The sequence below is a fragment of the Cladophialophora bantiana genome (genome assembly GCF_000835475.1).
Source record: "Cladophialophora bantiana CBS 173.52 unplaced genomic scaffold supercont1.8, whole genome shotgun sequence".
NCBI classification, from domain to species: domain Eukaryota; kingdom Fungi; phylum Ascomycota; class Eurotiomycetes; order Chaetothyriales; family Herpotrichiellaceae; genus Cladophialophora; species Cladophialophora bantiana.
The window spans coordinates 122,712-148,157 of record NW_015971582.1 but is presented as its reverse complement, the minus strand read 5'-3'; the positions used below and the strand labels follow the sequence as shown (position 1 = coordinate 148,157).

At 52.6% G+C, this 25,446-nt stretch overlaps 8 protein-coding genes across 8 annotated transcripts; 4 read left to right on the top strand and 4 right to left on the bottom strand.

Annotated features, from left to right (window-relative positions):
• Nucleotides 1–171: 171 nt before the first annotated feature.
• Nucleotides 172–2,997, top strand: Z519_05708 (uncharacterized protein; the record flags this gene model as incomplete). Its single annotated transcript, XM_016763448.1, has 1 exon — nt 172–2,997. The coding sequence occupies one exon, from the start codon at nt 172–174 to the stop codon at nt 2,995–2,997; it is 2,826 nt and encodes a 941-aa protein (XP_016619772.1).
• A 779-nt stretch (nt 2,998–3,776) lies between these two features.
• Z519_05707 (uncharacterized protein) lies at nt 3,777–4,649 on the bottom strand (the record flags this gene model as incomplete). Its single annotated transcript, XM_016763447.1, has 1 exon — nt 3,777–4,649. The coding sequence occupies one exon, from the start codon at nt 4,647–4,649 to the stop codon at nt 3,777–3,779; it is 873 nt and encodes a 290-aa protein (XP_016619771.1).
• Nucleotides 4,650–5,744: 1,095 nt separating this feature from the next.
• Z519_05706 (uncharacterized protein) lies at nt 5,745–6,535 on the top strand (the record flags this gene model as incomplete). Its single annotated transcript, XM_016763446.1, has 3 exons — nt 5,745–5,747; nt 5,838–6,290; nt 6,425–6,535. 3 exons carry the CDS (start codon nt 5,745–5,747, stop codon nt 6,533–6,535), a joined length of 567 nt encoding a protein of 188 aa, XP_016619770.1.
• A 400-nt stretch (nt 6,536–6,935) lies between these two features.
• Z519_05705 (uncharacterized protein) lies at nt 6,936–8,626 on the bottom strand (the record flags this gene model as incomplete). The annotated part of the gene is made up of 4 exons (XM_016763445.1): nt 6,936–7,430; nt 7,485–7,722; nt 7,777–8,274; nt 8,325–8,626. 4 exons carry the CDS (start codon nt 8,624–8,626, stop codon nt 6,936–6,938), a joined length of 1,533 nt encoding a protein of 510 aa, XP_016619769.1.
• Nucleotides 8,627–9,369: 743 nt separating this feature from the next.
• Z519_05704 (uncharacterized protein) lies at nt 9,370–11,676 on the top strand (the record flags this gene model as incomplete). Its single annotated transcript, XM_016763444.1, has 3 exons — nt 9,370–9,411; nt 9,463–11,236; nt 11,285–11,676. The coding sequence occupies 3 exons, from the start codon at nt 9,370–9,372 to the stop codon at nt 11,674–11,676; spliced, it is 2,208 nt and encodes a 735-aa protein (XP_016619768.1).
• Nucleotides 11,677–13,458: 1,782 nt separating this feature from the next.
• Nucleotides 13,459–15,450, bottom strand: Z519_05703 (uncharacterized protein; the record flags this gene model as incomplete). Its single annotated transcript, XM_016763443.1, has 6 exons — nt 13,459–14,259; nt 14,380–14,405; nt 14,482–14,667; nt 14,738–14,875; nt 14,938–15,218; nt 15,284–15,450. 6 exons carry the CDS (start codon nt 15,448–15,450, stop codon nt 13,459–13,461), a joined length of 1,599 nt encoding a protein of 532 aa, XP_016619767.1.
• Nucleotides 15,451–17,259: 1,809 nt separating this feature from the next.
• Nucleotides 17,260–17,741, bottom strand: Z519_05702 (uncharacterized protein; the record flags this gene model as incomplete). The annotated part of the gene is made up of 3 exons (XM_016763442.1): nt 17,260–17,446; nt 17,503–17,620; nt 17,675–17,741. 3 exons carry the CDS (start codon nt 17,739–17,741, stop codon nt 17,260–17,262), a joined length of 372 nt encoding a protein of 123 aa, XP_016619766.1.
• A 6,204-nt stretch (nt 17,742–23,945) lies between these two features.
• On the top strand, nt 23,946–24,715 carry Z519_05701 (uncharacterized protein; the record flags this gene model as incomplete). The annotated part of the gene is made up of 3 exons (XM_016763441.1): nt 23,946–24,023; nt 24,106–24,596; nt 24,640–24,715. 3 exons carry the CDS (start codon nt 23,946–23,948, stop codon nt 24,713–24,715), a joined length of 645 nt encoding a protein of 214 aa, XP_016619765.1.
• Between the last annotated feature and the right edge of the window lie 731 nt (nt 24,716–25,446).

Genomic DNA, 25,446 nt, shown 5'->3' with positions numbered 1-25,446 from the left:
CCGACCTACAACAGACCTCGCGCTGCTCTCGACTGTTTTCCGAGAAGCGCCTTTCGTTCAACTTTCAGTCTTGCTTCATTTCAACTCGAGGTAGCTGCTGATCTCTGAGCTGACTTCTTTTCGAGATCCGTTTATGCCTTCTTGGATATCAACGGCTGTCGCGTCTCCAATATGGATCCTGCATCCCCGACTTCCGAAGATGTTGAGATGAACTTGAGCACCGATGAGCCTCTGTCATATACCGAACCTCCGCCTCATATAGCCGCACGCTTCCACCGCAAATCCTCTGTCCGCCGAAAGTCCTCTGCCAATTCATCTCGCCGAAGCTCGCTGTCCTCGATTCATTCTCATTCCTCCGCGCTGTCCAGCCATGGCGGGCCCCGCAGCACGCATATCGCACAGCATCTGCGACGAGCTTCTATCATTGAGAGTCGAAAGGCTCGCCTGGCGGACCGTGCCGCCCACGCGGAGCAGGTCAGGCTCCGGGCGGCCGCCGCCAAAGCGGCGCAAAGGGCAACCTACAGCGAGGAGAAGGCTTTGGCTGCGCAGGCAGCCCGGGAAAAGCTGCTTGCGGAGATTGCGGCACGCTGTGAGGAAGAGGTGAAACGCGCCAAAAAGATCGCCGAGGAGACCAAGGAGAAAAAGGCAGCTGAATTGGCGAGGCTCAAGGAAGAAATGGCCGAGAAATATGCAGAGGCAGATAGGCGGAGGTCCATCTACCAGCAAGGCACCCGGAGGTCCAGAACAGCTTCACTGGCGGCAGTTGAGGAGAAGAAAGTCGCTCCAGCAGTGTTGAGACGCTCGAGTCACGTCTATGCTGCAAAAGTCATCCAGCGATCGTGGCGGCGTTACCACAGGCGCAAGATCCTGTCCAACTTCTCTGCCCTGGGACTCGACCTGCAGCAAGCCAAGACGCTCTCCTTTGAAGAGTTGACCCAGTTCATTTCGGACCAACGGACCACAGCTGCTACAATGTCAGTTCTCCGACACCTAGGTGTTCTTGACAATGGCCAGGAAGATCCCGGGGTTGCCCGTGTGTTCCTGAGTGCATATTTGGTTCTTACACATCCAACGCAGGCTTTCAGTCATGGTGGAAATCAGCCTCAGGAGCAAGAGCTCATGGCGAAATCTCGTTCGCTGGTCGAAACTTTCGAGTCCTGCATTGACACCCTGAAAACTCCATCACAACCAAGTTTATCGCAATCGGGAATGGAGGCCTTTTCCTTTGCCTTTAACGACTTCACCTCGACTTTCCACGCATGGAAAAGCCAGGACTTGGGAGTGCTTGTGGACATCATGGTCAGCTCATTTGTCAATTTGGATTTGATTCTGCAGGCTACCAAAAACGATCATCACGGCCATGTTGCCGATGACTATCTTGATGCCGTCCGACAGGAGCAGATCAAATTACTTGCTCGTCTGAAACGGCTTGCGGGGCCCGACGAGGCTTTGTCAAGAGTCCGGACAGCCGTCAGAAAGGCTCGGAAGCAAAGGGCAGCGGAAAAACGGCAGAACGCAACGGAGCAAGTCCCACGAGCATCTACACCTGCCACCGAAGAGGCCAATGTGGCAGAAGGGGCGCTGATCACACCTCCCGCAACACCAGGCGCCAGTCGACCAGACCAGACAGCGAGGGTGACGGCTTTTCGCGAGAGTCTCTCGCAGATGATGACCGTTTTGCCGTCCAATCGGGAGATTGCGCACGAAATTCTCATCAATGGCAGTTTTGAGGTGCAACAAAGGCCTTGGACAGATGCCCGCAAAGGCTTGATGGACTCGCTGCGGAACAGCATGCGTGAAGGCATACAAGGGGGAGACAGAGAAGTAACAGCCAGGTGGATTCACTCCACGGCAGTCCTCATTCGAGAGAAGCTCATGGCTCTCATCAGCCCGCGACATCCTCTCTACGGTAGGATGGACGGCTTTCTGGATCCAGCTTTGATAAGCCAACAGTGTCGGAATGGCATGTTCTCTTACGATTCCTTTTTCACGACCATCTCACGGTTGATTGCACAGATCTGTTCCCCGGGGCGAGACGAGATCGTGAGTGCATTTAGCGTCAATACGACTAGCGACACAGTTGACCGTCTTTTCGAGCTCATTAATATCATCGATTTGATGACTTTGGACCATATCAACTTCCAATTCAGATTGGCATCACAGGCGGTGCTGGAACGTGGACACGAGTACGAAATTGCGTCATTCGAACGAGATCTTGAACAAGGTGTTCATACGCTCACGGGAACTAAGCAATGGTGGACAAGTGCGAAGTCCAGCATGGCATCTCAAAACGTGAGTGCATCTATGATATACGCCAGGGGCTTGACCGACCTGGTGTTGCGCAACTCACATCTTAGCTATCACGATATTCCCGAGACCCTACGGCTTGACTATATGCGCCTACACGAATTAAGAGCTCGCGCTTTTCATATAGTGGCCATATCCTCGATTCTGCTCACCACCAAGATTAGACTCAGGCGCAATAGGGAGTCTCTTTGGACCAAAGATGCAGAACGTCTGATGTCTTTGGATCTGTTGAAAGTCGATTCCAGCCGAATCGTCTCCCTCATCGAGTCATCCCACATGATGCCGGAACCAACAAAAGAGGGCCTGTCGAATTTCGTTGGACGAGTCCTGCCTCCTGCCGCAGCGGCAGCGAGAAACCTCGACGCCGCTGAGCAAGCGCGGCAGGATGCCATGCGCAACCAAACAATGTACGGGCCAGCTGAAACAACCAGCGCGGATGTCTTTAGCGAGCAAATTGCGAGTTTCCTTTTGAAGACAATGCGAGAACATGTTTTTGCCAGGCTTTCGGCTGCTAGCACGGCCGAGAGAGTCCGGACTACCACAAGTGCGGGGGAAGTCCTGGCTCGCGCAGGCATGCCTGAGTTCTTGGAGGAAGTTAACCGAGTTGTGGATTCGCTCGACAGGATCCGATCGGTCGACTGGAAGGGTCATGAGAAATGGTATGGCCAGATTGCAACTGAGACTGCCTGAGAGGGGTCCTAAATATAAAGCATACACTTGGGTTTACAAGGGGTTCATGGGCCGGTGGGGGCTGGATGAGGCGTTTATTTTCAAAGACTGATTGTGTATATTATGCTTTTACGAGACCATTGCGCATTGACGGGTACATGTTGCATTCGATTGATGATGAGGAGGAGGAAGTCCAACAAATGGATCTAGAACACGTCATCTAGCAAGAAACAAAGAGTTTGTGCTCCACGAAGAGCGGGATCCAGCATTGCGATTGCTTTCCCTTCGGTGTGTTATACTGAGCATTACTTCACCAGGACACCGCGAAGAGTTCTCTGTCTCTCCCTGTGCGCCCTTATGACTACTAATAAACAAAGGACAGCTGATGATGATGACGATGACTGGAAGGGTACATGGATGGATTCAATAAGGGCAAGAGAGCAAGGAGGCGGCGGATACTAAAACAAAGGTCTTGCAGCGATGAGGATTTCATTTGCATTGCTTGAGCGAGTCGTTTCTCGGTCAGACCCCATCTTGCCCTGGGTTGGGCCTTGAGGGTCTCGTGGAGCAGGCGAAAAGACCAAATAAAAGCCCAGCAAAACATTGTGACTGCAGCACAGTAAGCAGTCCGGAGCCCTGTCAATCAATACCTCTTCTTCGTTCGTTTCCTCCGTCCAAGAGCAGTCTTCTCCTTTCTCCCATTTACTTTCCACGCAAATTCCCTCCCTTCCTAGGTATCTCAGAAGTTCAATAGCCCATCGTAACCATCCCCGGTGTCTCACATTCGGCGAGTCGCACTCTCAGTTTAAATACATGTTGAACCAGTCCGTGGCCTGCTTCGCTGCGTCGTGGTAGTGCTGCATATCCTCCTCGCGGGCCTTGACGCAGAATCCATGGGTGGCGTCCTTGTAGATTCGGAACTCGTAGATATAGCCGTTCGCCCCGTCGATACTGCTTCCGTCGAGGGCCTCTCTCAACTGGGCCTCCGTCTTGGCGGCGACATCGGCGTTGAACTGGAAATCCTTCTCGGCGACCGCGGACGCGTAGGGGGTCTTGAACGCCTTGACCGCGTCTACGACCATGTGCGGTTCCTTGATGATGTACGACGGGTGGCCGTTGAACTGCGCGTCAATCAGGCGCTCCTGCCCTCCTTCCACGGCCGGTTCCGTGCACAGCTTCGTGGCCGGCCACGCGCCCCAGCAAAAGCCCGCGACTCCGAGCTTCCCTCCTTCAGGCAGCTCCGCTCGCACGTCGCGCGCGAATTTTAGGATGGTCGGGTACACGTTCTTTGGGTGACCCCAGATCAGGAACGGGACCGCGTGCGGCAGGAGAGTCAGCGCCGTGTAGGCCTTGGACAAGAAGTTGGTGAGGCTCAGCGAGCTGCCCAACAGTTGTTCCATCTTGTGCATCACGGCGGGCGGCATGCCGCCTGCATAGACGACGTCCGGGATCAAGACCTTGCAGCCGGTCACGGAGGCGTATTTGTCCGCCAGAATTTTGTTGTTGACCAGCTTCAGGGAGAAGGCGTCAGGGAGATAGATGATGGCGGACTTGGAACGCGCGGGGTCGCTGCCTCCGGCCACGTAGGTATTGATGCCATGGAGGGTCTCGATCTTGCCCGTGGGCTCGGAATGGGTGTGGATAGCGCCGCGAAAGCAGTCGGGGCAGGACATGGTTTCCTTTCGATCTTGCTTGGGACCCGGCAGTGGCGCTCTGCGTTGTCTTTATCTTTTCTCTCAGAGCCTCTCTCTTTTTTTCTCCCGCTTTACGGAAATAATTGTGAATTAGGATTTTCGATCAGACCATGTTCACCAGAAAAAGACCAAGTCCGTGGCCTCCTCCGTCCAATAGTTTGCTACCCGTGGCGAGCACTCGGCTCTCAAAGTGCATCATTTTGTGAATGATTGGCGGGAAACGAGAGGGAGATGGGAACGACACCTACAAGGTCCATCCGGTGATAAGCTCCTTAGCCCCTCGTCCGCCTCGTCCGCTCGATGCCTGTTGCGAGTACAGTAGGTACTGTAGTTTGGTAGCCACATAATTACTCGGTAGCTAAGAGCATAGATCCTCGATCGGCGGGGATGGGGGCGTTCAGGGGCGTTTTGCCTCTGGCGAGGTTGGGCCGATTCCGGTTCGGAGGCAGACTTGACCGACCTTCCCTCAGTTCCTGTCGTGCCGTGAATCGGGCCAGTGGGCCGAGAGCAGGCTTGAGCCGGGCATGGAGCGGTCAAGCACACTGTCGTATCCTGTATTACAGGTAGATAATTAGGCAGATGTTTGAGGCCCGCCGGTATTGCATTGATATCCAGAACTACGAATCGGGGACCGCTCGTGATCAGCGGCCGTGCCAAGATCCGTCTGCGTGGAATTGCCACAGCCACCGAACATCCACATGATTACGACGTAACCAATATTGCTACTATGTACTAATTTAGGTCTAAGATTTTTATCACTCCTTGGCCCGCTCTCTCCCTCGCGTCCCGCTGAACCGACCATTATACAGAGCCCCCTGTACTCGTGAGACTGACTGTCCAAAGCACAAGTTCACGGCCACACGACATCCAGAAGAAAGAGAAAGAGAAAGAGAGAAAGAGAAAAAGAAAGGGAGAAAGAGAGGGAGAAAGAGGGAGGGAGAGAGGGAGTAAAAGAATAGGCAAGAAACTGTGGAGCGGAACAGGAAAGGCAGGAAAGAGGAAAAAGCTTTTACATTTAACTGTCCTTCGACCGGCCGAACGATAGGTGACCTGATTTGATTGATCATCCTGACCATGGTAGAGAGTCCCTCCCTCTTCACCTGCTGGGAAAAGCGTGGCCATAGTGATTGACATGATTGACAAAAACATACAAAGACACACCAGCAGCACCAGCAGCAGCCTCATGCCGAGTACTCGCACTTCACCGACGTCCATTCCAAGCCGGCGGCATATGCCCAACTGCTCGCATCGGTCGAGGCCCTGGTCGCGTCCCAACGCAACTGGGTCTGCAACCTCGCCAACGCCGCGTCCCTGCTCTGGCACATGTACCATTCTCTGCCTGCCTCCGTCTCCGTGCAGGCCGCCGCCGTGAACTGGGCCGGCTTCTATGTCCTGGATCCCGCCAACCCGACCAGGCAGCTGATTCTGGGCCCCTTTATGGGCAAAGTCGCCTGCCAGACCATCACCCTGGGCAGGGGCGTGTGCGGGACTGCCGCGACAGGCGATGATGGGTCCGGCAAGAGCGTGGTGGTGACGGATGTTGAGGCGTTCCCCGGCCATATTGCCTGCGACGGCGACACGAAGAGCGAGATTGTCGTCCCCATTCGCTCTGGTGGAAAAGTGAGTCCTCAGTGCCAGTACCATCGCCATCGCCTTTGCGGCTCCTTTTGTCTGGCGTCTCGTGTTCATATCTCTTGTCCCTTCCTGTTTCGTCTCTGATGAGGGAATGGCGAACTGATACTCATTTACCGCAGGTCGTCGGCGTGATCGACGTTGACTGTGCTCAACTCGACGGCTTCGATGAACAAGACCGAGAAGGTCTCGAGAGAGTGGCAGCGTTGCTGGGATCATCTTGCGACTGGTAACCCCATGGGATAGAGGCGCTCGAAAGACAGCGGGCTACGGAGCGAAACAAATTACACAAAAATATCCGTACGTGTTTGGAGGGGGGGCTCATTTGCTCTCTCCCATTGTCATAATTTTTTTTCCCGTGCCGAAGTTTCGTTTGTGGGTATCTCGGTGTCGACTAAAAGTCTCATTTCTATCATGTGCCATCACACTGAGCAACTGGCAATATGCTCATCCCGAATTTCCTCGTAAACCTTGCGCTCACACCGCCTAGGGCAGGCACATCTCGAAGCTAATCCCCCCTTGCTCTCTCCCAAGCATGGGTTCGCCAACAGTCGTTCATGATACATCCTGACACGAGTATTACCCATTCGAATACCCTCTTGCTTTGGGAGCTCCCAAATGTTATCCCTTCCTTCACGTCTGCATGTTCATTTTTGCACCTTCTGTAAAATTTGAGCCAGCCCTTGAACTTTTGATGATCCGTGAGACCTGCTCCTCGAGCTCGTCCCAATCGTCTGTCGAGACCTTTGTCATGTGTGTGTTGAAGTATTTTTGGATTTCCATCAACTTCTGCCAGTCTTCACGGCTGCTGACGAAGGTCACTGCCACACCCACACGCCCAAATCGACCAGTGCGTCCGATGCGATGAAGATAAGTTTGAGGATCCGCAACATATCGACCACCGCCGACAAATCTGTCCGGAACATCGTAGTTAACAACCATGGACACTGACTGGACGTCGATACCACGAGCGAGGACGTTGGTCGTGATGAGAACTTTGGCATGGCCCATGCGGAAAGCGTCAATGATGACATCGCGCTGCGCTCCTTCGATGCCTCCTGTTAAGGACACCACTTTGTGGCCTTCAGCGGTCATTCGCCGTTCAATGTTGTGTGCAGTTTCTCGAGTCTGGATTCTACAATTAGCTGGCTGAAACATGCTGCACTGAGCGCATCGACTTACCTTAACAAAGATAATGGACGAGCCAATTGTCATCAACCCATAGAATTTGACCAAGACTTCGTACTTGGCTTCATCGCTGTCACAGTCCAGGTAGATCTGTTTGATGCCTTCGACCGTCAAGTCCTTGTGCTGAAGGGTCAACTGGTTTGCACCCGGGGCAAAAGTTTCGGCATAGAGGACGACGTTGTCTGGGAAAGTGGCGGAGAACAAAACGATTTGAATGTTTTTGGGCAGCATCCTAAAAGCTTGTCAGTGGAAAGGCACGCAAACGCTGAAAAGCAACGCCACTCACGACTTGACACGTATGCACTGATCGCCGAGACCTTGTTGGTCGAGCATGTTATCGGCCTCATCGAGCACCAACACCTTGACTGCTCTGACATCCATGGATCGCTTGCGAATCATGTCCATGACCGTCCCAGGAGTTCCAACAACCACTGAGGCTTCAATCTTTCGTGAGCGACTTGCAGCGTCTTGAGGGATCGCAGCGGCCACGGTCAGACCAGGTATGAAAGCTCCCATCACTTTCACAACACCAACAATCTGACGAGCAAGCTCTCTGCTGGGAGCCAGAACCAATGCCTGCGGAGTCTTTTGCATTTGTTCGCTGCTAAGGTCGAGACGATGTAGGATGTTCAGTACGAAAGCAGCGGTCTTGCCGGTTCCAGACTGAGATTGGCCGATCAGGTTCTGAGGAGGGTTCATCAGGAGGAGAGGAAGGGTCTTCTCTTGGACCTTTGACGGTTTTCGGAAGTTCATGCTCACAACGCCTTTGAGGATGTTTTCGTTGCTATTGTGGTCAGCAGAGCAAAAGTGGCATCTGAAAGAGGGCGAACTTACAGCCCCAGTTGCTCGAACGAAGTGGCCGAGTAGAGGGGGTTGTTGGGGTCTGCTTGCATGTCCGCCAATTTGACCTCCACTTCGAAGTCGGGCTCTTCTAGATTTGATCCTCCAAAAGGCTCTGTAGCTCCATCGATCTGCCCGCTATCCTCTGGTACTGACTCCGACTCTTTCGCACCCATATTTGCAGTCGGTGGTGGATTCTCGGTTGCGGGAGAGGCTACTTCATCGGCCCATGAGGTGGACTCGGGTTTGGAAATGCGGTCTTCTAGAGAGCCGCTTCCTGATGGTGTTTCAGTCATGACGGCGGGGGGAGGATGAAGGCTCTCGTCGACTGATGTGAGTCGCTCGCGGTGTCAACAATTGCTCTAGCGGTGGATCGGTGAACTGGAGAGGGGTCGAAGGTGAAGTGAGATTGAAGTGAACAAAGACTCAGTCGCTGGCTAAAAAATACAAAACCAGAAAGGCCGTTGCCTTTATCTGGATTCTGCGGATTACTACCAACCTAGATAAAGAGTGTGAAGGCAGATGGTAAGATGGCAAGATGGCAAGATGGCGTGAATCTTCAATTCAGGCTGCGGTGATGAAATGGAAATTTGGCGACCAAGGGACCAGCGAGCCAGATCCCACTAAAAGTGTGGCGTGTCTTGATGGGCTTTGTGGCGCATGTGGGTGGCCGGTGCGGGGTCGGTGCCTGTTAGCCTGCGAGCCTGCTTCACTTGGCTAGCCCCTGCGTGTTCGGGGTGCTTTGTACCTGGAGCCAGAAACTTTGGGGGGAAACACCCTTTGCCACAGAGGCTCAATGTCACCCCAAACGACCATGCCTCAGGCTGTCGATGATTGATCGAACTGTCCCTCGCCAATCGTTGGGCCTGAGGTGTCCATCAGACGAGTACGCATTCTTCCCCGGCTGCGCCGCAGTCTGCACTAATATCGAAAGAAATCGGAGAACTACGAACCATCCTCATCTGCTCTTGATTGATGACCTCCGGCAGTATGGAATGATGCTGTTGCCGTTCGAATTTTCTGGCCTTCTGCGATCACAATGGCTCAGGTTGCAGCAGTCAAATTTGGTGCTGAGCTCAAGGTTTGTCCTATTGTGCACTTTTTAGATGGACAGACGCTGATATTGACTTAGGACGGTTACAAGCCGGTCGACAACTGGGTAAACCTGGGCATTACGTGGCTCACCGAGATCCAGGAATTCTACCAGGAACGGGCCGCTATAGAAAAGGAATACAGCCAGAAGTTGACCACTCTGGCAAAGAAATACTACGACAAGAAATCAAGAAAGTCCAGCAACCTCAGCGTCGGCGACAATCCTGCCTTGACCCCGGGTTCTTTAGAGTCCGCCTCTCTCACAACATGGACCACCCACTTATCCACGCTCGAGGCGCGAGCAAACGAACACGCCAAATTCTCCAAAGATCTCCTAAGTCAAGTTGCGACGCCACTAGAGTACAGCGCCTCGAAACTTGAGGAGCTGAGAAAAAGCCACGCCGAATATAACGCCAAACTTGTCAAAGAGAGGGATTCATCTTACGGCGATCTGAAGAAATTGAAACAAAGATATGATGCTGTCTGTCAAGAGGTCGAGAATCGAAGAAAGAAGGCCGAATCGTCCATGGACAAGAGCAAGGCTCAAAGCACGTACAACCAACAGTTGATGGAAATGAACAATGTGAAGAACACATATCTGATTGGCATCAATGTCGCGAATAAGATGAAGGAATGCTATTACCACGACTACGTGCCAGAATTACTCGATTCCTTGCAGGATTTGAACGAAACCCGTGTCTCGAAACTGAATTCGATATGGCTGGTCGCCGCGGCACTCGAGACCAATACTCTCAAGCGGAGCACTGATCTCATGACTCGTCTTTCGAACGAGATTCCACGAAACAACCCAAGTCTCGATAGTAATATGTTTGTACGGCATAATGCTGTACAGTGGCAGGAACCTTCTGACATTGTCTTTGAACCGTCTCCGGTGTGGTTGGATTCAGACAATATGATGACCGATGACGCGTCCAAAGTATTCCTTCGGAATATTCTGCAGAAGAGCAAGCCGCTCATCAATCAACTCAAGGCGGAGTCGGCTCAGAAAAAAAGAGAGCTGGAAAATGTCAAGCTGGCCCGGCGAGAGGGCAAAGACAAGCGCGACGAAGTCGAATCGGTGCGATTGCAATTTGCCCTGCAGGAAGAGTTGCACACCGTCGAGCGGAAGCGGCTGACGGCGGAAGTGGAGACGTCGACAATCACCTCAGTCGTGGGCGATCTTAGCATGTATGGCAAGAGCCACACCTTCAAATCCGAGACGTTCAAGATCCCCACCAATTGTGATCTCTGTGGCGATCGAATCTGGGGTCTGAGTGCCAAAGGGTTTATATGTACTGATTGCGGCTTTACGTGTCACAGCAAGTGTCATATGAAAGTGCCTGCGGATTGTCCCGGAGAGCAGACCAGAGAAGAGAAAAAGAAATTGAAGGCGGAACGACAAGCGGCAGCCCTGATGGCCGTGGAGGCCCCTCCACCTGCCTCAAACGGCGCTACCTCTCCTCCTCCCTTGGTGAGGCAAGATACAATGAGCAGTCTGTCGTCTGGCTATGCGGCCAGTGCCACGAGGTCATTGTCTGGCGGTGTTCCAAGGCTTTCGGCAATGGATGATTCAGTCACGACCTCCCCATTAACAACTATTACTTCCAACTCCGGATCAGCGACAATTGCCGCCCCGAGACGGAACAGGATTGTCGCACCACCTCCAGCAGCGTACGTCAGTGCACCTGGCGTTGACTTGGCTGCCAACGGGAGTAGCCAGCTCAGGGGTAAGATGCTCTATCCCTATGAAGCAAGAGACGAGGGAGAAATATCTCTTTCTGAGGGAACGGAGGTGAAGATACTGGAACCTGACGGTACGTGAGCTCCACAAAGTTGTACTCATCATACTGAACAAGCAGCAGACGGCGGCTGGACCAAAGTCCACGCTGGCTTCGGCAAGGAAGGCCTAGTGCCCACAGCTTACCTAGAGGAATTGCCCACTGCTGCTAGCACCCCCGCGCAAGAGCGCCCACCATCACTATACTCCAATTCGAGTGCCTCACTGGCCTCTTCCACCCTGGCTGGCGCGGGCAAGAAAAAGCAAGGCCCAGCAGTGGCGCCCAAACGAGGAGCGAAGAAAGTGAAATATGTCGAAGCCCTCTACCCCTACACAGCCCAGAGTGATGCTGAGTTCGACATGGCCGAAGGGGAGAGATTCATCTTGATCAGTATGGGCACCGGAGATGGCTGGGCCGATGTCGAGAAGAATGGCGAGACAAGAAGTGTTCCCGCCAATTATATCCAGGAGGTCTAGGGGATTGCTGGAGATTTTGGTTTGAAGGACGGCTTTATGTCTGGTTAGAATGCATAGAAGGATGAGCCATGGATTTTGGAACGTCAAATGGAGGGCCCTGAGGCCAAATCCTGACTAGGAGCATACTTTCCCAGTCAAGGCCATGGACTCATGGATCCAGAGACTGATGCAGCCTTACGAAATCGGTCTATTCTGTTGGGGCAGTAGGATAGAGACCGTCGCGTGAAACGACGCTTTCTGAATCAGATACGATGCACCATTCTCTTGCCTCTGTCTCTCTCTTTAAAAGCCATGTGTCCGCCTGGTTGCCTCTGATCTGTCCGTCGCAGTCTCGGGTCTCGATGCGTCCAGGTCGCCACCGATGGCCTCCCCCCCTCGCCCCCATCCAGCCTTGTTTGATCCACGCAAAGCTTGGCAAAACCTTTGCTCAGCTCTACAGCGACGTCTCCCTTTTGAACGTTTAACTACTTGGTAGAAGATGTTGCCATCTCGTGTTCAAAAGGTTCGCTCCGGCAAAACCGCCAGCGCAAGGCGAACACCCGCCAGACTTTGTTCTCTTTGACTTCAGACCATGTCCAGATGCCAAGGTAACCAAGTGTGCCAATTTAGCAGCAAGCTCAGTCTCTTTGAGCTTGGGCACCGCTTGGCCCATGATCACCAGCGATCCTTTACCTTTCGAGGCGGATTTCCAGTCCAATGGTCGAACCATCTTTTGTAAACATGTCCTTTTCCTGGAGCCGAGTGCTCTTTCTCTTTTCGGCCTTTCAAAAGGACTATGGTCCTTTCCACTCAAGGAGCCGAGGGCCCTCTGTCCGCCCATCCGCCCATAAGTATCCTTCCCCTAGGCTCGTTCAAGCGAGTTCGCTCTGCAGATTTGGAAAGCCACCCAACCTTGAGATCATTCCTTCTTTCTGCGTGTTATCTTCCTACGCCGGTTGCCACGCTTTGCATGCAGGTGGAATCGGACGAAGATATCGAGGTTGATATCAGCCGACTCTTTGCCTCTGTAGCTTTGACTTGATATCACTTTCTTGAGTTGAAGGTTGACCCTCGCGTCCCACAGGAGAAGGCAGCAGCAGAGATTATATTGCCGAGACGAAATAGTTTGAGGGAGCGAATACGCGGTGTTTTTTACATGAGAGCGGCCTCGACAGCTTCTACGGATATCAATGCGTGACATGAATCGTCTAGGAACCGAGCGGAATCGAATGGTTTTCCATCCGTTCACCACCACCCTGCGTGCCCGATGAAGCGGGATCCATTCCTGTTCCCATGTTGGAGAACAGATGAACGGATGATCCTTTGCCAGAGGGCACTGTCAAGAGATTGTCGAGTCCGATACCCATTCTCCAGGCTCTGGCGGCTCGGAATGGCAGAGGCGGGAACGGTGTTGCGACATGTTAACTTTACCTGCTGTGATGATTGTCGTCGTCCTGATCGACGGGCTCAGAACCCCTCGTCCTCCTTGGGGCCAAGGGGGGATCAGGCAGGCTCAATTTGCTGCCGCCGTGATCAACATCCCCATCATGATATCCTAGGCGAGCATTGCGAATAGCCGACCCGGTAGTAGGACTGGGACGGCAAGATATATGAAGCGGGAGTGAACAAGGACCGGAGGACGGAGGCGGTGGAGACCACCACCTCAAAAGGTAGAGAGCCGGCTTGAGAAAGGAGATGGTGAAGCAAAATGTCTTTTTGATGGATTCCATTACGCACTCCGGATGCCACCGCTGCGTCTAAAACTCAGAAATCAGATTGGAGGGCCCTCTCGCACAGGGGCCCTCAGTAGAGCTCAACCAACACTCTAACGCCCTTGGTCTCTCTGCTCGGCAAGGGAATGAACCTGTCCTCGCGCATATCCACATCCCTCTCGAAGGTGGTCTCGAAGAGCTCCAGCTTCCCCATATCGCCGTCAAACCTGACCTCCTTGCTCCCGTAGACGCGAAACAGCTTTGCCAGCATGAGGTAAAGCTCCGCGTAGGCAAGGTTGATGCCCAGACACTGCATTTTGCCCTTGGAGAAGCTGACGAGGTACTTGTCCAGTCTGGGGTTCTCGATCCACCGCTCAGGCCGATATTCGTGGGGGGAAGGGAAGACGTCTGGATTTCTGTGGATCATGTAGCTGGTCATAGAGCACGGCGTGCCGGGCGGAATGGTCCAGGTTCTCTCGCCGTCGTCGAAGACCAGGGCCTCGTCCCGCGCGATCCGCTCGAGCCGCGTGCAGATCCCATAACTCAGTCGCAGGCCCTCCTGGATGACGCCCGTGAGGTACGGGAGACGTTCAAGCTCAGGCAAGGGAGTGGGCTTTGTCGGATCGGGTATCGCCTCGGAGAGCTCGTGCTTCAGCTTCCGCAGGATGGCCGGGTTGGAGAGCAGGTAGAACACCGTCACCGGCAGAGTCCACCCCGTGGTCACGGCTCCTGCGCTCACGACTGTGGCTCCTTCGTCCGCAAGGCGGGAAGTACGCTTTTCAGCCGGTGGTAGAGAGCTGCTGAGTATCTCGTGGAAGATTGTGGGGTGTGAGGCCGTCTTGTGGGATGTGTCAATTCCATTGCGGATGTTTTCGATTTGGTTGTTGATGTCCTGCCGAGGCGGAAACCAACAAAATTTTGGTTAGTGAATCAATCGACGTGTCCCCAGAAGAACGAGACGAGAGCGTGGATAAGAAAAACGGAAAACAAAAAATGCGTTCCACCCACTTACCCGTTTGAACTGGAGATACCGGCTCGCTGTATTTAGTCAGCCAAAGCAACATTAGTCTACCAAAGGGCGTTGATTCTTCAATCAGGAGAAAGTCAAACTCACCGTTCGCGTCGAGCCTTCGAGTCAGCCAGTCCGGAATGTTCAAGACCAGCCAAAAGACCCAGTACATTTGCTTTGCAATCTGGCCCAGCGAGCTCGTGGAAGAGGCCGCTTTCAGCATCCAAGGATCAAAATCTTCGGCTTCAAGGTGATGTTCGCTTCGAGCGAAGGCGTACTCGGTGATGACATCTGAGCAGGATCAGTCCCGCTCCTCAATGCGAGCAGAGAGCAGGCGAAACCAAGCCCGGGGGACATTTACCGTATGCATATGCCGCGAATGCAACCTCGAGGTTGAGAGGCTTCCTTGCAGCTTCCTTTCTAAAGTCACCAAATTCTCTGAATCTCCGCATCAACAGATCCGTCTTCTCCTCAATGACGCTTTGGAGATTCCGGACGCCTGCAGATCTCAGTCAGGCTGTATTCATGTCGATGGGGCTTGACCTTGAGGGAGCAACCCACTCTGCATGCTGAAGTAGGGGCTCAAGGCTGCTCGTCTTGCTTTGTGCAAGTCATGAGGATTCGTGCTCGCGCCGGCCCCAGGCATGCCGAAGCCCTGGGTGTAGCGTTCCCAACGATCTCGTCGGCGTGTGGGGCCTGCGTAAATCTCTTCGTAGAACTGAGGAGGGTAGAAGTGCAATTCTCGCGGGTTGATGCGGACAACAGGGCCATATTGCTTGTGCAGTTCAAGAATGCGGAAGGTGTACTGACCGCCGAGCACGACGTCGTAATAAAACTCGTACCTGGGAGGGATGTCACGACAGAACTCCCGTGGCGGTGGTCTCGGTGGGATAGACAGGTAGCTTACCAGTAAGTTACAGCCGCGATTTTCGGGCCCGGGAAGTGAGAGATGGGGCTGAGATATAAGCGATAGAGGACCAGGCCTACATTGTAGCATATCCATAAAACCGAGCAGGCGAGCGGGAGGAAGAAGGACGATTTCGTCTCGAGCCAGACAGACTCAAAAACACCCATGCTGAAATCCCGGACGAGAAGTCGGATGGAGTGGAGCGAGAAAGCGGTCTGTAGAGCACCTCCGTGCTAGATTAATATTTTGGCCAAAACACGCACCTGGCATTGTTGCTAACCTGGCCATCATGCGTCGATTGAGGTGGCCACTTCGATGGTGGAGAAGACGTTGGAGATGCAAAGGATGTTGGCGCGCCCTGCCCGCCGCAGTTGACCGTCTGTGCAACGTGTCTCCAATAACAATTCCATGTAAGAACCCAGTGAAACGGAAACGCACATGAAATGCAAGATACCAAACTAAGGACCAATGATTGTGATGGGGGATGTAAGAAACAGGAACCCGATTGTAGACATGCATTCGCCAAGTGAAAGGACCATAAAGATCACACTCTCTGGCATTGCGACGGGCTTGACGGGTTTATAAGCGAGCGAATGGAGCAACTGTCCGCAAACCCTCTTGCCTGCATTCCTCCTGCTTGACTGTGTTGGCAACTGACCAACTCCCTTCTCCGAGCGGCTTCGATGGCATTTGAGGAAGCACGAACAAACCCCTAACTTCTAGTATGCGAAGGCGTGAAGTGAAGTTCACATAGATACCGCGGACTGGATCCATATGGGTGTCAACGACCAAAACTTAGATAGCACTCACCGTCGGGGGTAAAGGGGAATCAATTTCGATAATAGTCCTCCCGCAAATACCCGGACCAAAGTGGACCCGATAGTCGTGTATTTGATTGTTCTGCTGCTAGACAGCGCATGTTGGCAATCGGATGAGAAAAAGCGAAATTCCCCACATCTTCAGGGAGAGCTTAGTTGGGCGTGACAATACCAAAGGACTTGAAAACCATTATCGTCGGGAAGGACTAAAAATCTGCGATCTCCGGCGAAATGCAGAATGTCCAGACATCCTGTGGGGGAGAATCGAGATATATGCCCCTGCGAAGGCTTTGTACAGCTTCTCCACCATCATATCGTAGATTGGCGTAAACCATGATGGCGTATATGGGAAAACCATACCTGTCCCTGTCGTCTAAGCAGACCCATTCGCCAAGCCGTGCGCCAGATCAAGGTAGGAGTAAAATCGTGCCGAAGACAGTTGTATTTTGAGAGAGCCTAGTTTTTGCGCGTTGTGAAATGCGGCCAAGAGAGGGCGAGGCGGAAATGCCACAAAGGAAGAAATAGTTCGGACCGCGCTGAAGAACGAGGCCCTAGACATCGTGTATCTGCCACAGCGGAATTCAAGCTCACGGGGCAAGCCGGCCTCTTGACCGACCCAGAGCCTGCCGAATCCTGGCTGCTGAACTGAGGAAATGTCTGCCTGCCATGTTGTGTTGCAGAACTCAAACAAATCCTCCGGACCGTCCACAGATATCTCTTTCGCCAGTTTCTAGAACTGTCGACTGAAGTCGGTTTTCCAGTGGTGATTACTTGCACCAGATTCCTCCTCTTTCAATTCACCAAATACATGCAATAACTTTGTTCCCATGCCAGTGTCACTGGTGACATCTCCGATCCAGGCGAAGACTAGACGAGCTTGGCTATATCTCCCTCCAGACGAGGTTTATTGGGCAATTCCCTCCTTTGGCAAACCAGAGGGTCGTCGAGCAATCGGGTATTGCCAGTGTGAGCGCACACTGGGCTGAGAGTACCTGCAAAAGCTGCGCCTAGAGAGCATAGCCTCTCAGGTCTCATAATCGTTCAGTCACGGATCAGCAAGGAGCACATGAGCAGTTAGTCGGTCCTTTGGATGCCACCGTGGCATCGACCTAATGAATTCCGACATAAGTTTGTTTCCTCGGAAGACAAGTTCATCAGTTACAATCGCATTGATATCAGGGACCCTAATGCAGACTGTATGTCGAGAGCTAGCCAACCCGTGGATTTGGCTCCAAAGCCCAGCTTACCCACAACCCCATATTTGGATGTGAGGACTTTGCCAATGCGAGCGGGATAGAAGACCGAAGGGTCGTTGTTCGAAAGAGTCTCTTCTTCGAGTTTCTTCCTGTTATTCGCTTGGGTCGAACAGCAGCTTCTCACTGGAGGTTATGTATCGAGAACCCTTCGATGCGACAGTTCAGACGGCAGTTGGCATGAGGAGCCATTGTAAAGTGGCCATTGACAGGAGGGGCACAAGTCATCAAGCCGTAGAAAGCTTCCGAGTCCGCTGCCAACAAGCCTGGTAGCGTTGTTAGGCTTGGCACCCCCTTTATCTCGTAGGTCACCCACCCACCGGAAGCCAGGACAAAGAGTGTCCGAGCGGCTGGGCAAGCCTCACAGGTCGTCTTGAATTCGGTCATGGTGGGCTAGGTCCTATGTACGGTTGCTAGGCCAGCTAAGGCTAACCCTCAAGTCGGAGTGGCACCCAGCAAATCAAGGAACATGGCAGGCATCGCACATCACACAAACGAGGCTTGCTTCGAGGAAAAGGGCGTTGGTACAACTCACCAATAGACGTGTGGGAGAGGGAAATACAGTGATCCATTGCAACCAGTCCTTGCCACATTGCTGTCATTTGCTGGAACATGACTTCTCGAACCGCAGCCATTAATTATTCTGTGCCACCAACCCCGTGGCTTTCAGTGTTACAAGGCAGTTGACAGGAGGATGGTGTTTCACGACGTGCTCAAGTACTTAGGAGCGTGGTCGAGGCTTAGCCCGACGTGGATGGGCTTGGGGGCCACGACCCTCTCTGTACGAGGTAATAGGGAATCACACTTTTTTTATACCGAGTACCTCGTTCTCCATACTCAAACCGGGCTATATCTCGTATACGAATCATACCTTGCAAGCTTTTCTAAATTCAGGTACAGCCAAAGGCAAAGATCGTTAAATTGTGCATCTATTTGCAGCGGAAATATGGGGCGTTTCCCTATGATCTTTTATCCTTTCCTGGCACTAAAGTACAGCTGCGTCCCTAGTATGTAAACTCCGCACGGACGCAAAGGCGTGCAGCGGCGAGGACATCAACCTCTGCTGTGAGCTTGTGGAACAATCGGACCAGTTTCTCGAGCGCGAAAGGATTATCTACAATCCTTTGCCCAAAAACAATCTCATCCTAGAATGTCTCGAGACGTTCGAAACCGGACTGCGATTCCCCCCTCTATCGATACAGTGACCTCCGAAACTACCTCCAGGCGAACCACCACAATATACCCGTCGGGGAAAAAAGAAGATGGGCATAAACAGCGTCGAATCCATAGCTTTCATCCACGTCCATGGCGTTCGACGCAGCGATATCGGCGCCTGAAACTTCCTTGTGGTAGGCGACGGGGTCGCTCCTGTTATGTGATTTTGCGGGTTCCCCGATCGTTAATGAGGAGCCCCTGGTTTCGGAAGAGACAAGATATCGAAGATGCCATAATACAGACAACTCCACGCACACGACACAGACAGAATTGTTTGCAACTGGGTGCCTCATCTCTGAGATCATGTCGGGGAAGAGACCATATGATGAGGTGGGGGAAGATGAGACCGTCGAGAAACTCTACGAATAAGAGAAATATCCGCCATTAGGGACGCCGCGTCATGCGGTGGTGATTGAACGATGCCGGCACGGACAGTTTCGTGACGCTCAACAAGGGAAGAAACAGCTGCCAAATGGAGTTGGCCAAACCACAAGAGCAGCGGCAGAAGAGGAGGAACAGGAGGCGAGTCTGACACAAAATTTCCAAGTTACAGCTGATTCTGCATCTGTCTCGAGCTTCGTGCAGAAAGTCATGATAAGAGATTGATGCCGCATTAATCACCACTACTCGCACATCTCTGCCGCGTTGTTACCCTGATCAAACACGCTCTCAAACTGCGCATAATCTAGGAGACTGGAGGATTTTCCACGCGCTGCAGAAGCGACTAAAGCCGATTCTACACATCCCGGAAACGAAGGTGGGTATTGAACATGAACGCGCCTATGCGGTTCTGGGAGCTCTTGGCTGTTGTTCGATCTAGGGTTCCTGAGAAAAGCCTCTAGCATACCCGAATCACAAGACGTCGCCAGAGAAGTTTCATTATTCTTTTTTGCTGTTGAAACTTGCGAAAGTGTCCCTGTTGACAGCGGAAGACAGGATTTGAGCGATGCTGTTGAAGCATTCGAGATTTGAGGGTGGCACCAAATGGTTGAGGCCGTCCCAAATGATGGATTGTCTGGCATATCAAAGAGGAGAGGATTTCCATTTGACGATTCATTCTGTGGATGTGCTAGCCATCTGCTTTGATTCCATCCTGTTGCCCCGTCCTTGCCCGTCTGATATGCCCACGTACAATAGACTCTCGTTGAAATTGTGTCGATAGGGTTTCCTTCAGAGCAAAGGGAGGATGGATCGGTAACGTCTTTGGTTGGTCAAGCCGGCCATGGCTGCGCAACGAGTTTGAAGATTTCACCTAGGAATTCAGGATGCCCCTTCAGTCGGTGGTGCTCTATTGGAAAAGTGACGAGGGCCATGCGTTCAGCTGTTCTCGTGCTGGAACCGTAGCTGCTCTAAAGCTGCCCTAGGCCAGGCCTAGTGAACCTCCCTACGAGTATAAGAAGTACCTATGTAGGTAGTTACCAGGCGAGCAACCTCATCAGCATCTGCATGTCGGTGCTCCGAGGAGGACGCGAGCGCGACGATACGTGTCTCTTTCCTTGCGCCTGAATGCAGCCGCGTTTCCGCTTCAACAAGGTTGACGACGAATTTGCTCTGCCATTGAACCGCACGATCCTAAAGCTGCCAGCCTCAATGCACACAATGCGCCACGAGAGCTTGCCTGCAGAACTTTATCGAAATTAATGCCTCTCCGCGAAGACTTCGCGATTTCAAAATGACGACCAATGCTTGTTCTGGGGTTCCACGACCTCGGAACAACTCAAGAACAGCAATCTGGATTATTATTACTATTATTTCGAGTCTCTCAACCAATTGCTTGCTCCCATCGAGCCGAATATTCATCTGCCCGCAGAAGATCAATGGAAAAGTCACAGAACGTGCATGTCTATGTTGGTCCTCGCCGAACTAGGTCCCATGCTTTGTAAGATTCTGGGAGCTCAATGGGGCGAGGTTCATCTATCCAGTTTCCCAGGAGCGTGTCAGGACACATCCGAATATCAACCATGCTCCACAGATGGCCTTTGCTGACTAGGTACAAGCACTGCTGGTTTGTTGACACGTATGCCATCCATAGCAGCTGAATGCGGCTGCCACGGCCCAAGGTTGTTCCGTCCGAGTCCGACAGGTGCCGAAGGACGTGGCTCGTTGATTGATTACCAGTACAGGGCAGATGGCAAACTGGCCCCCGATCCAGCCTAGCAAGTGCTAGACTCTCTAACCACACCCTGCCTTCGACAGTGATGAGGGCCGCTCTCCGTGGTTGGTGGTTCCGGCCAGACCGTCGCAGGCTAGATTTACTACCAGAGTCGACCGGTCTTGAGCTAGAAGGGTCGTTGCATCATGAAAATGCCGCTGGATTACTGGAAACGGCATGTCAGCTCCCCTTCTGAGTATATGACAGCGGTGCTCCGGAGAATCGTTCAAGTTAGCCGGAAACTAGAGGAGGCTGCCTAAGATGTTAATCCCTTCTGCTACCAGTCGTCAGGTGAGGACATATCAGGGCGCTCACGACACCGGGCATCTATTTTCGCTTCGGAATCGATCCTCTTATGATTCGAACACGGTTGGAGAACGGCGCTCATTGCAACTCGCTTGCTCTTGACTTCGTCTTTTCGGACGAAACCTGACCGAGCGCTCGGGAGAGTTGCACACCATGCATTCGCATTGACTACAAGGCTGACCACCTCCAGGGACAATCCCGATGCTGACTTATGAAACAGAAGCTGTTTCCTCCAGATGCATCAATGCCAAAGCACTTGGCCGCGGCATGGGTGCACTTGCCTATTCTGCGGTGGCAGGTGTACTCATAGCCTGATAAAACTGCCAAAGGCGAAGCTATCGCCCCTTCGAGCGATTGAACCTTATAGGCCGGTATAGGGCTCAGTCTTTTTTTTTTTTTTTTTTGCAAATGTTATGTGAATTGTTGCGTTAGAGGGTTGCATGAATTGCCGCAATCATGCCCTCCAAGTTAGCAAGCTTGAAACCAATTTTCTCGCTTCAGAAAACCCTCCTTTCAAAGGAAGGGGTACGAGGACGACGATGACGACGATGACAGCGGCAACAACGACGACAACGACGAAGAAGAAAATGCCCGGCAGATCCGGCAGTCTCGTACCAGCAGCCTATCCAAGCCTCGAATCAAATCTGAAATAATGTAAGTACATCCCTTGACACAGAAAACAAGTCGGAACCAGTTTAGCTGAAAAGCGCTCCAGAAAGACGAAGGGGCCGCTGTATCGGCTACAACTATTGGTATGGGATGGATGAGAGAATACCACTATTCCTAGCGGTGAACAGAAGACGCGTTCTAAATGAAGGTCACCTTCAAAGTGAGAAGGAAAGGCTTTGCCAAAACAGGTAGCCGGTTATATTGATCAGCTTCGAGCAGTCGAGCTGCTATAAGGAGAACATGTTGCCCCAACCGAATTTGGAAAACGTCTCGACGTCCGGGTGGGAGACCATCTTGCTGGCCCCTTTTGTCGGCCACCAAGAATTCCATTCTTCTCTTCGTGGACAGGTGCCAGTGGAGAATTGTACACGAGTCTCCAGCGAAGCTGTCACGCGGTGTCATACTCGTCAATACGACCCTGATCCCCTCACGCCAACCTTTGCCCACGCAATCTCATCATGCGCAATCGCAAGACCGATGTTGTTATTGATTGGCACTGTGCTTCTTCAAATAGGTCATTGGGACTGGAATCCTCCGAGTCTGCTGTCGGAAGAACAAGGAAGATGGGGGCCTTCAGCTCGGATTTCTAGAGGTGGCGGATCTGAGAAGTCAATGCCAATATAGGGAGGCCAATGGTGGAAGCCAGCGACGGGAAACGGGGCTGCAAAAGTTCCAGCGTTCATTCACGGTGCCCATGGTGCAGATGGTCTTCTACCGACTCCGCAGACGTCAAGTGATTGGCGTTCGCTCTGGTGGGTCAGATGGGGATTTGCATCTCACTCTGTACTTTGCTCCTCGGTAGTCTGTTTCCACTTTCCACCAATTCAAATAGCCACCCATCCTTTGGCTATGAGAGGGCAATCTGTACCTAACGTCACTCTGGGACACCGGGGAAGTGGGTAGGAGGCTGGGTTGTCTTGGTTGTCATGTCTTTGTTGTCTCGCGCCAAGTTGTCGATCAAGGAACTCGAAAGGACCCCGAAGACCCTCGCCAGACTTGGGACGCGCCAGGTGGGTGTCATTGGTGGCGGCTCTAAAGGATGAAGTGCTCATGCATGTCACCCTCTGCACCATCCATCCCTCCCCAACTGAGAACTCGTAGTCAGTCCACTACCTGCAGACCAGCCTTCCGCCATTTGACGCGTCCCTTCCCTTCCACAGCTCTCTTCTCCGACGCTGAGGACTACCAAGTAGGTACTCCAGTCTGTGTGGTGTGATGCGCCTCTGCTAATGTGCAGAGACGGCGATGGAATGGCGCTGAACTGGTAGAGACATGGTAAGGCTGACGCGGACCAAAACTCTCTTCCTTGTCAATCTGGGTACTGTGTGACTAGCAATGCAGCTTCTGCTGTCAAACCTCGACGCGAATGCTGGAAAGAGGCTGCTCCTGTGTCTTCGCACCTCACCTGTTAAACGTCAGGGCCCTCGCTGGAATTCCCCTGCTGCTGCCTGCTCTTGGAAAACGAGGACGCGCCCCAAGAATCCCCCCGTATCTTGCTCAAGACGCGCAGGAAAAAAACCTGGAATGGCTGCATAAGATTGGACCCATTCCGCTAGGTAGGCCACGGACATCTACTTGTATCCACCTATTCGGCTGCCTCATCCGAGCCCTGGGACATGGCTTGGACATGCTTGGACGTGGCTTGGGCATGGATGGGATCCCATCGGGAAAGCTTCTCAGACCCAATTTCCTCCATTCCCTCTTGTTTGAGCCCCCTCTGAACCCTGAACCCCATGTTTCAATCGCGCAAACACCCAAGATACACTCGACGCGAAGACAAAAGGTCGACTCCACCGATTTCGGGTTGTTGATCCACCTCGCTGGAGGAGATGAACTACGATCTGCCCAAGGGTTTCTCGGCCTCTCTTGTGCCTGCGTCGTGTGCCGGGCATGTCGCGTGTCGGAGAGGCTGGGTGAGGCTTTCGGGTGCGTAAAGCTGTGAAAGATATCTTCCCAATCTGGATGCTTTTGTATAGACACCCACCTCTATTCCCCTACCTTGAACCTTACACCGACATTTATCCAATCGTGGCGCACCATGCACACCTTTGTTGACCTGAAGGTGGGATGAGCATCGGACAACACATGTCACTTAGCGGGGTGTGGCCTCTGTTACTTAGAGAGCAGATCGCCCATCCCTCGCTCTCCTTCTCTCTCCGACTTTGATAGTATTCAATCATCTGTCCCGGACCTGTCTCCCCCAGTGCCCTCACTGTCCATTACCCTCACCACGAGAAGCAACAAGAAGAATGGCGGCACGAGGAAAGAAGTTCACCGTCGGCGTGTTTGGCGCCCCAGGATCAGGCAAAACGACACTCATCCATCAGGTAAGTCGCTATTTGGTGGGTTGTCAGATGGGGAGGGAGGGCAGTTTTCGCAATGACTGACATGCTCCGATGACACTGCCAGTACTTCTTCGGGAGATATCACGAAGAGCACAAACACATGGTGCATTACGCCAAAATGGTTGACGTCGATTCCGAACTGATCGAACTCGACATCATCGAAACGACCAAGGACCCCGGCGACTTCCCAGAGTTCGACGCCATGATCTTCGTCTTCAGTACTTCCTCGACCATGACCTTCCACTCGGTCATTCCGTACCACAACAGCCGCAGGCGTCTCATTGCCTTGGTCGGCATCATGACCGACTACCACGGGCAGACGGTGGCGTACGACGACGGCCTCGATCTCGCCAAGTGCATGGGCGCGGGATACTTTCACTTCTCTCCCAAATATGGCTGCGGCGTGCAGACGCCGTTTGAGTTCCTGCTCCGCCGATTTGTCGTCCAGCAGCCCAAGCGGGCCGAGATCATCCAGGTGCCGTCCTTCAATCTCTACCGGTGGATCCGGGCCAAATGGTATGTCTACCGAATCAAGAAGCCCAAGAGCAAGGTCCGGTACGATTAGACGGGAGTGGAACACGATGTATTGACTCTTCAGGCGTATCATGCTAGAATCACTAGGCGACGACTCGGACAGCATCGACTGGGCCAAATATCTCGAAGAACGCAGATGAGATGATGCGTCGACGCAAAACAGAAAAACAAAAACCAGAAACCAGAAACGATTGGGGGGATGCCGACTAGAGTAGCTAGCTAGCTAGCTAGCTATCCTCTTCTCCTCCTCTTCTTCCTCAAGTCCATTGGATGAATGTTCCGACTCACGACATTGACGACACACAGAGATACACAAATAAAAAACAATCGACACAGACGACACAGACACAGATACCGACGCTAACGCCGACTACCTCACCATCGGCTGGCCGCAACAGCTCCTCTCAACGAGGCTGTCATTCGGGCACCCATTTTCGAGCTTTTCAATTTATGCCTTCCCATTCCCCCTTTCTTTCTTTCCCTCTCCTGTCGTTCATTTCACACCAGGAACAACGATGACAGGTTGATGATGTGATGATAGAACGGAAGGGCGGACAAATGAATAATGTCGACGAAGGGGAGGGGGAAAACCACCAGGAGCTAACGGATTAGAATAGAGTTCCACAACTTTTTGGGGGGAAAAAAAAGTCAAGCATATGTATAGATCCTGGGGGGAATAATGTAAACCTCTAGACAGACTTATATCTAATATGTCAATTCATGTTTATATTCACGTAGTGCCATTGCCCTTGCGGCATTGCCATTACCATTGCTATTTGACGGACTACCTAGGTCCCTCTTTATTACCGAGTAACCTACCTACCTACCTACCTACCCCAAACCCTTGCCTCCCTCCCATCCCGCGAAGCTC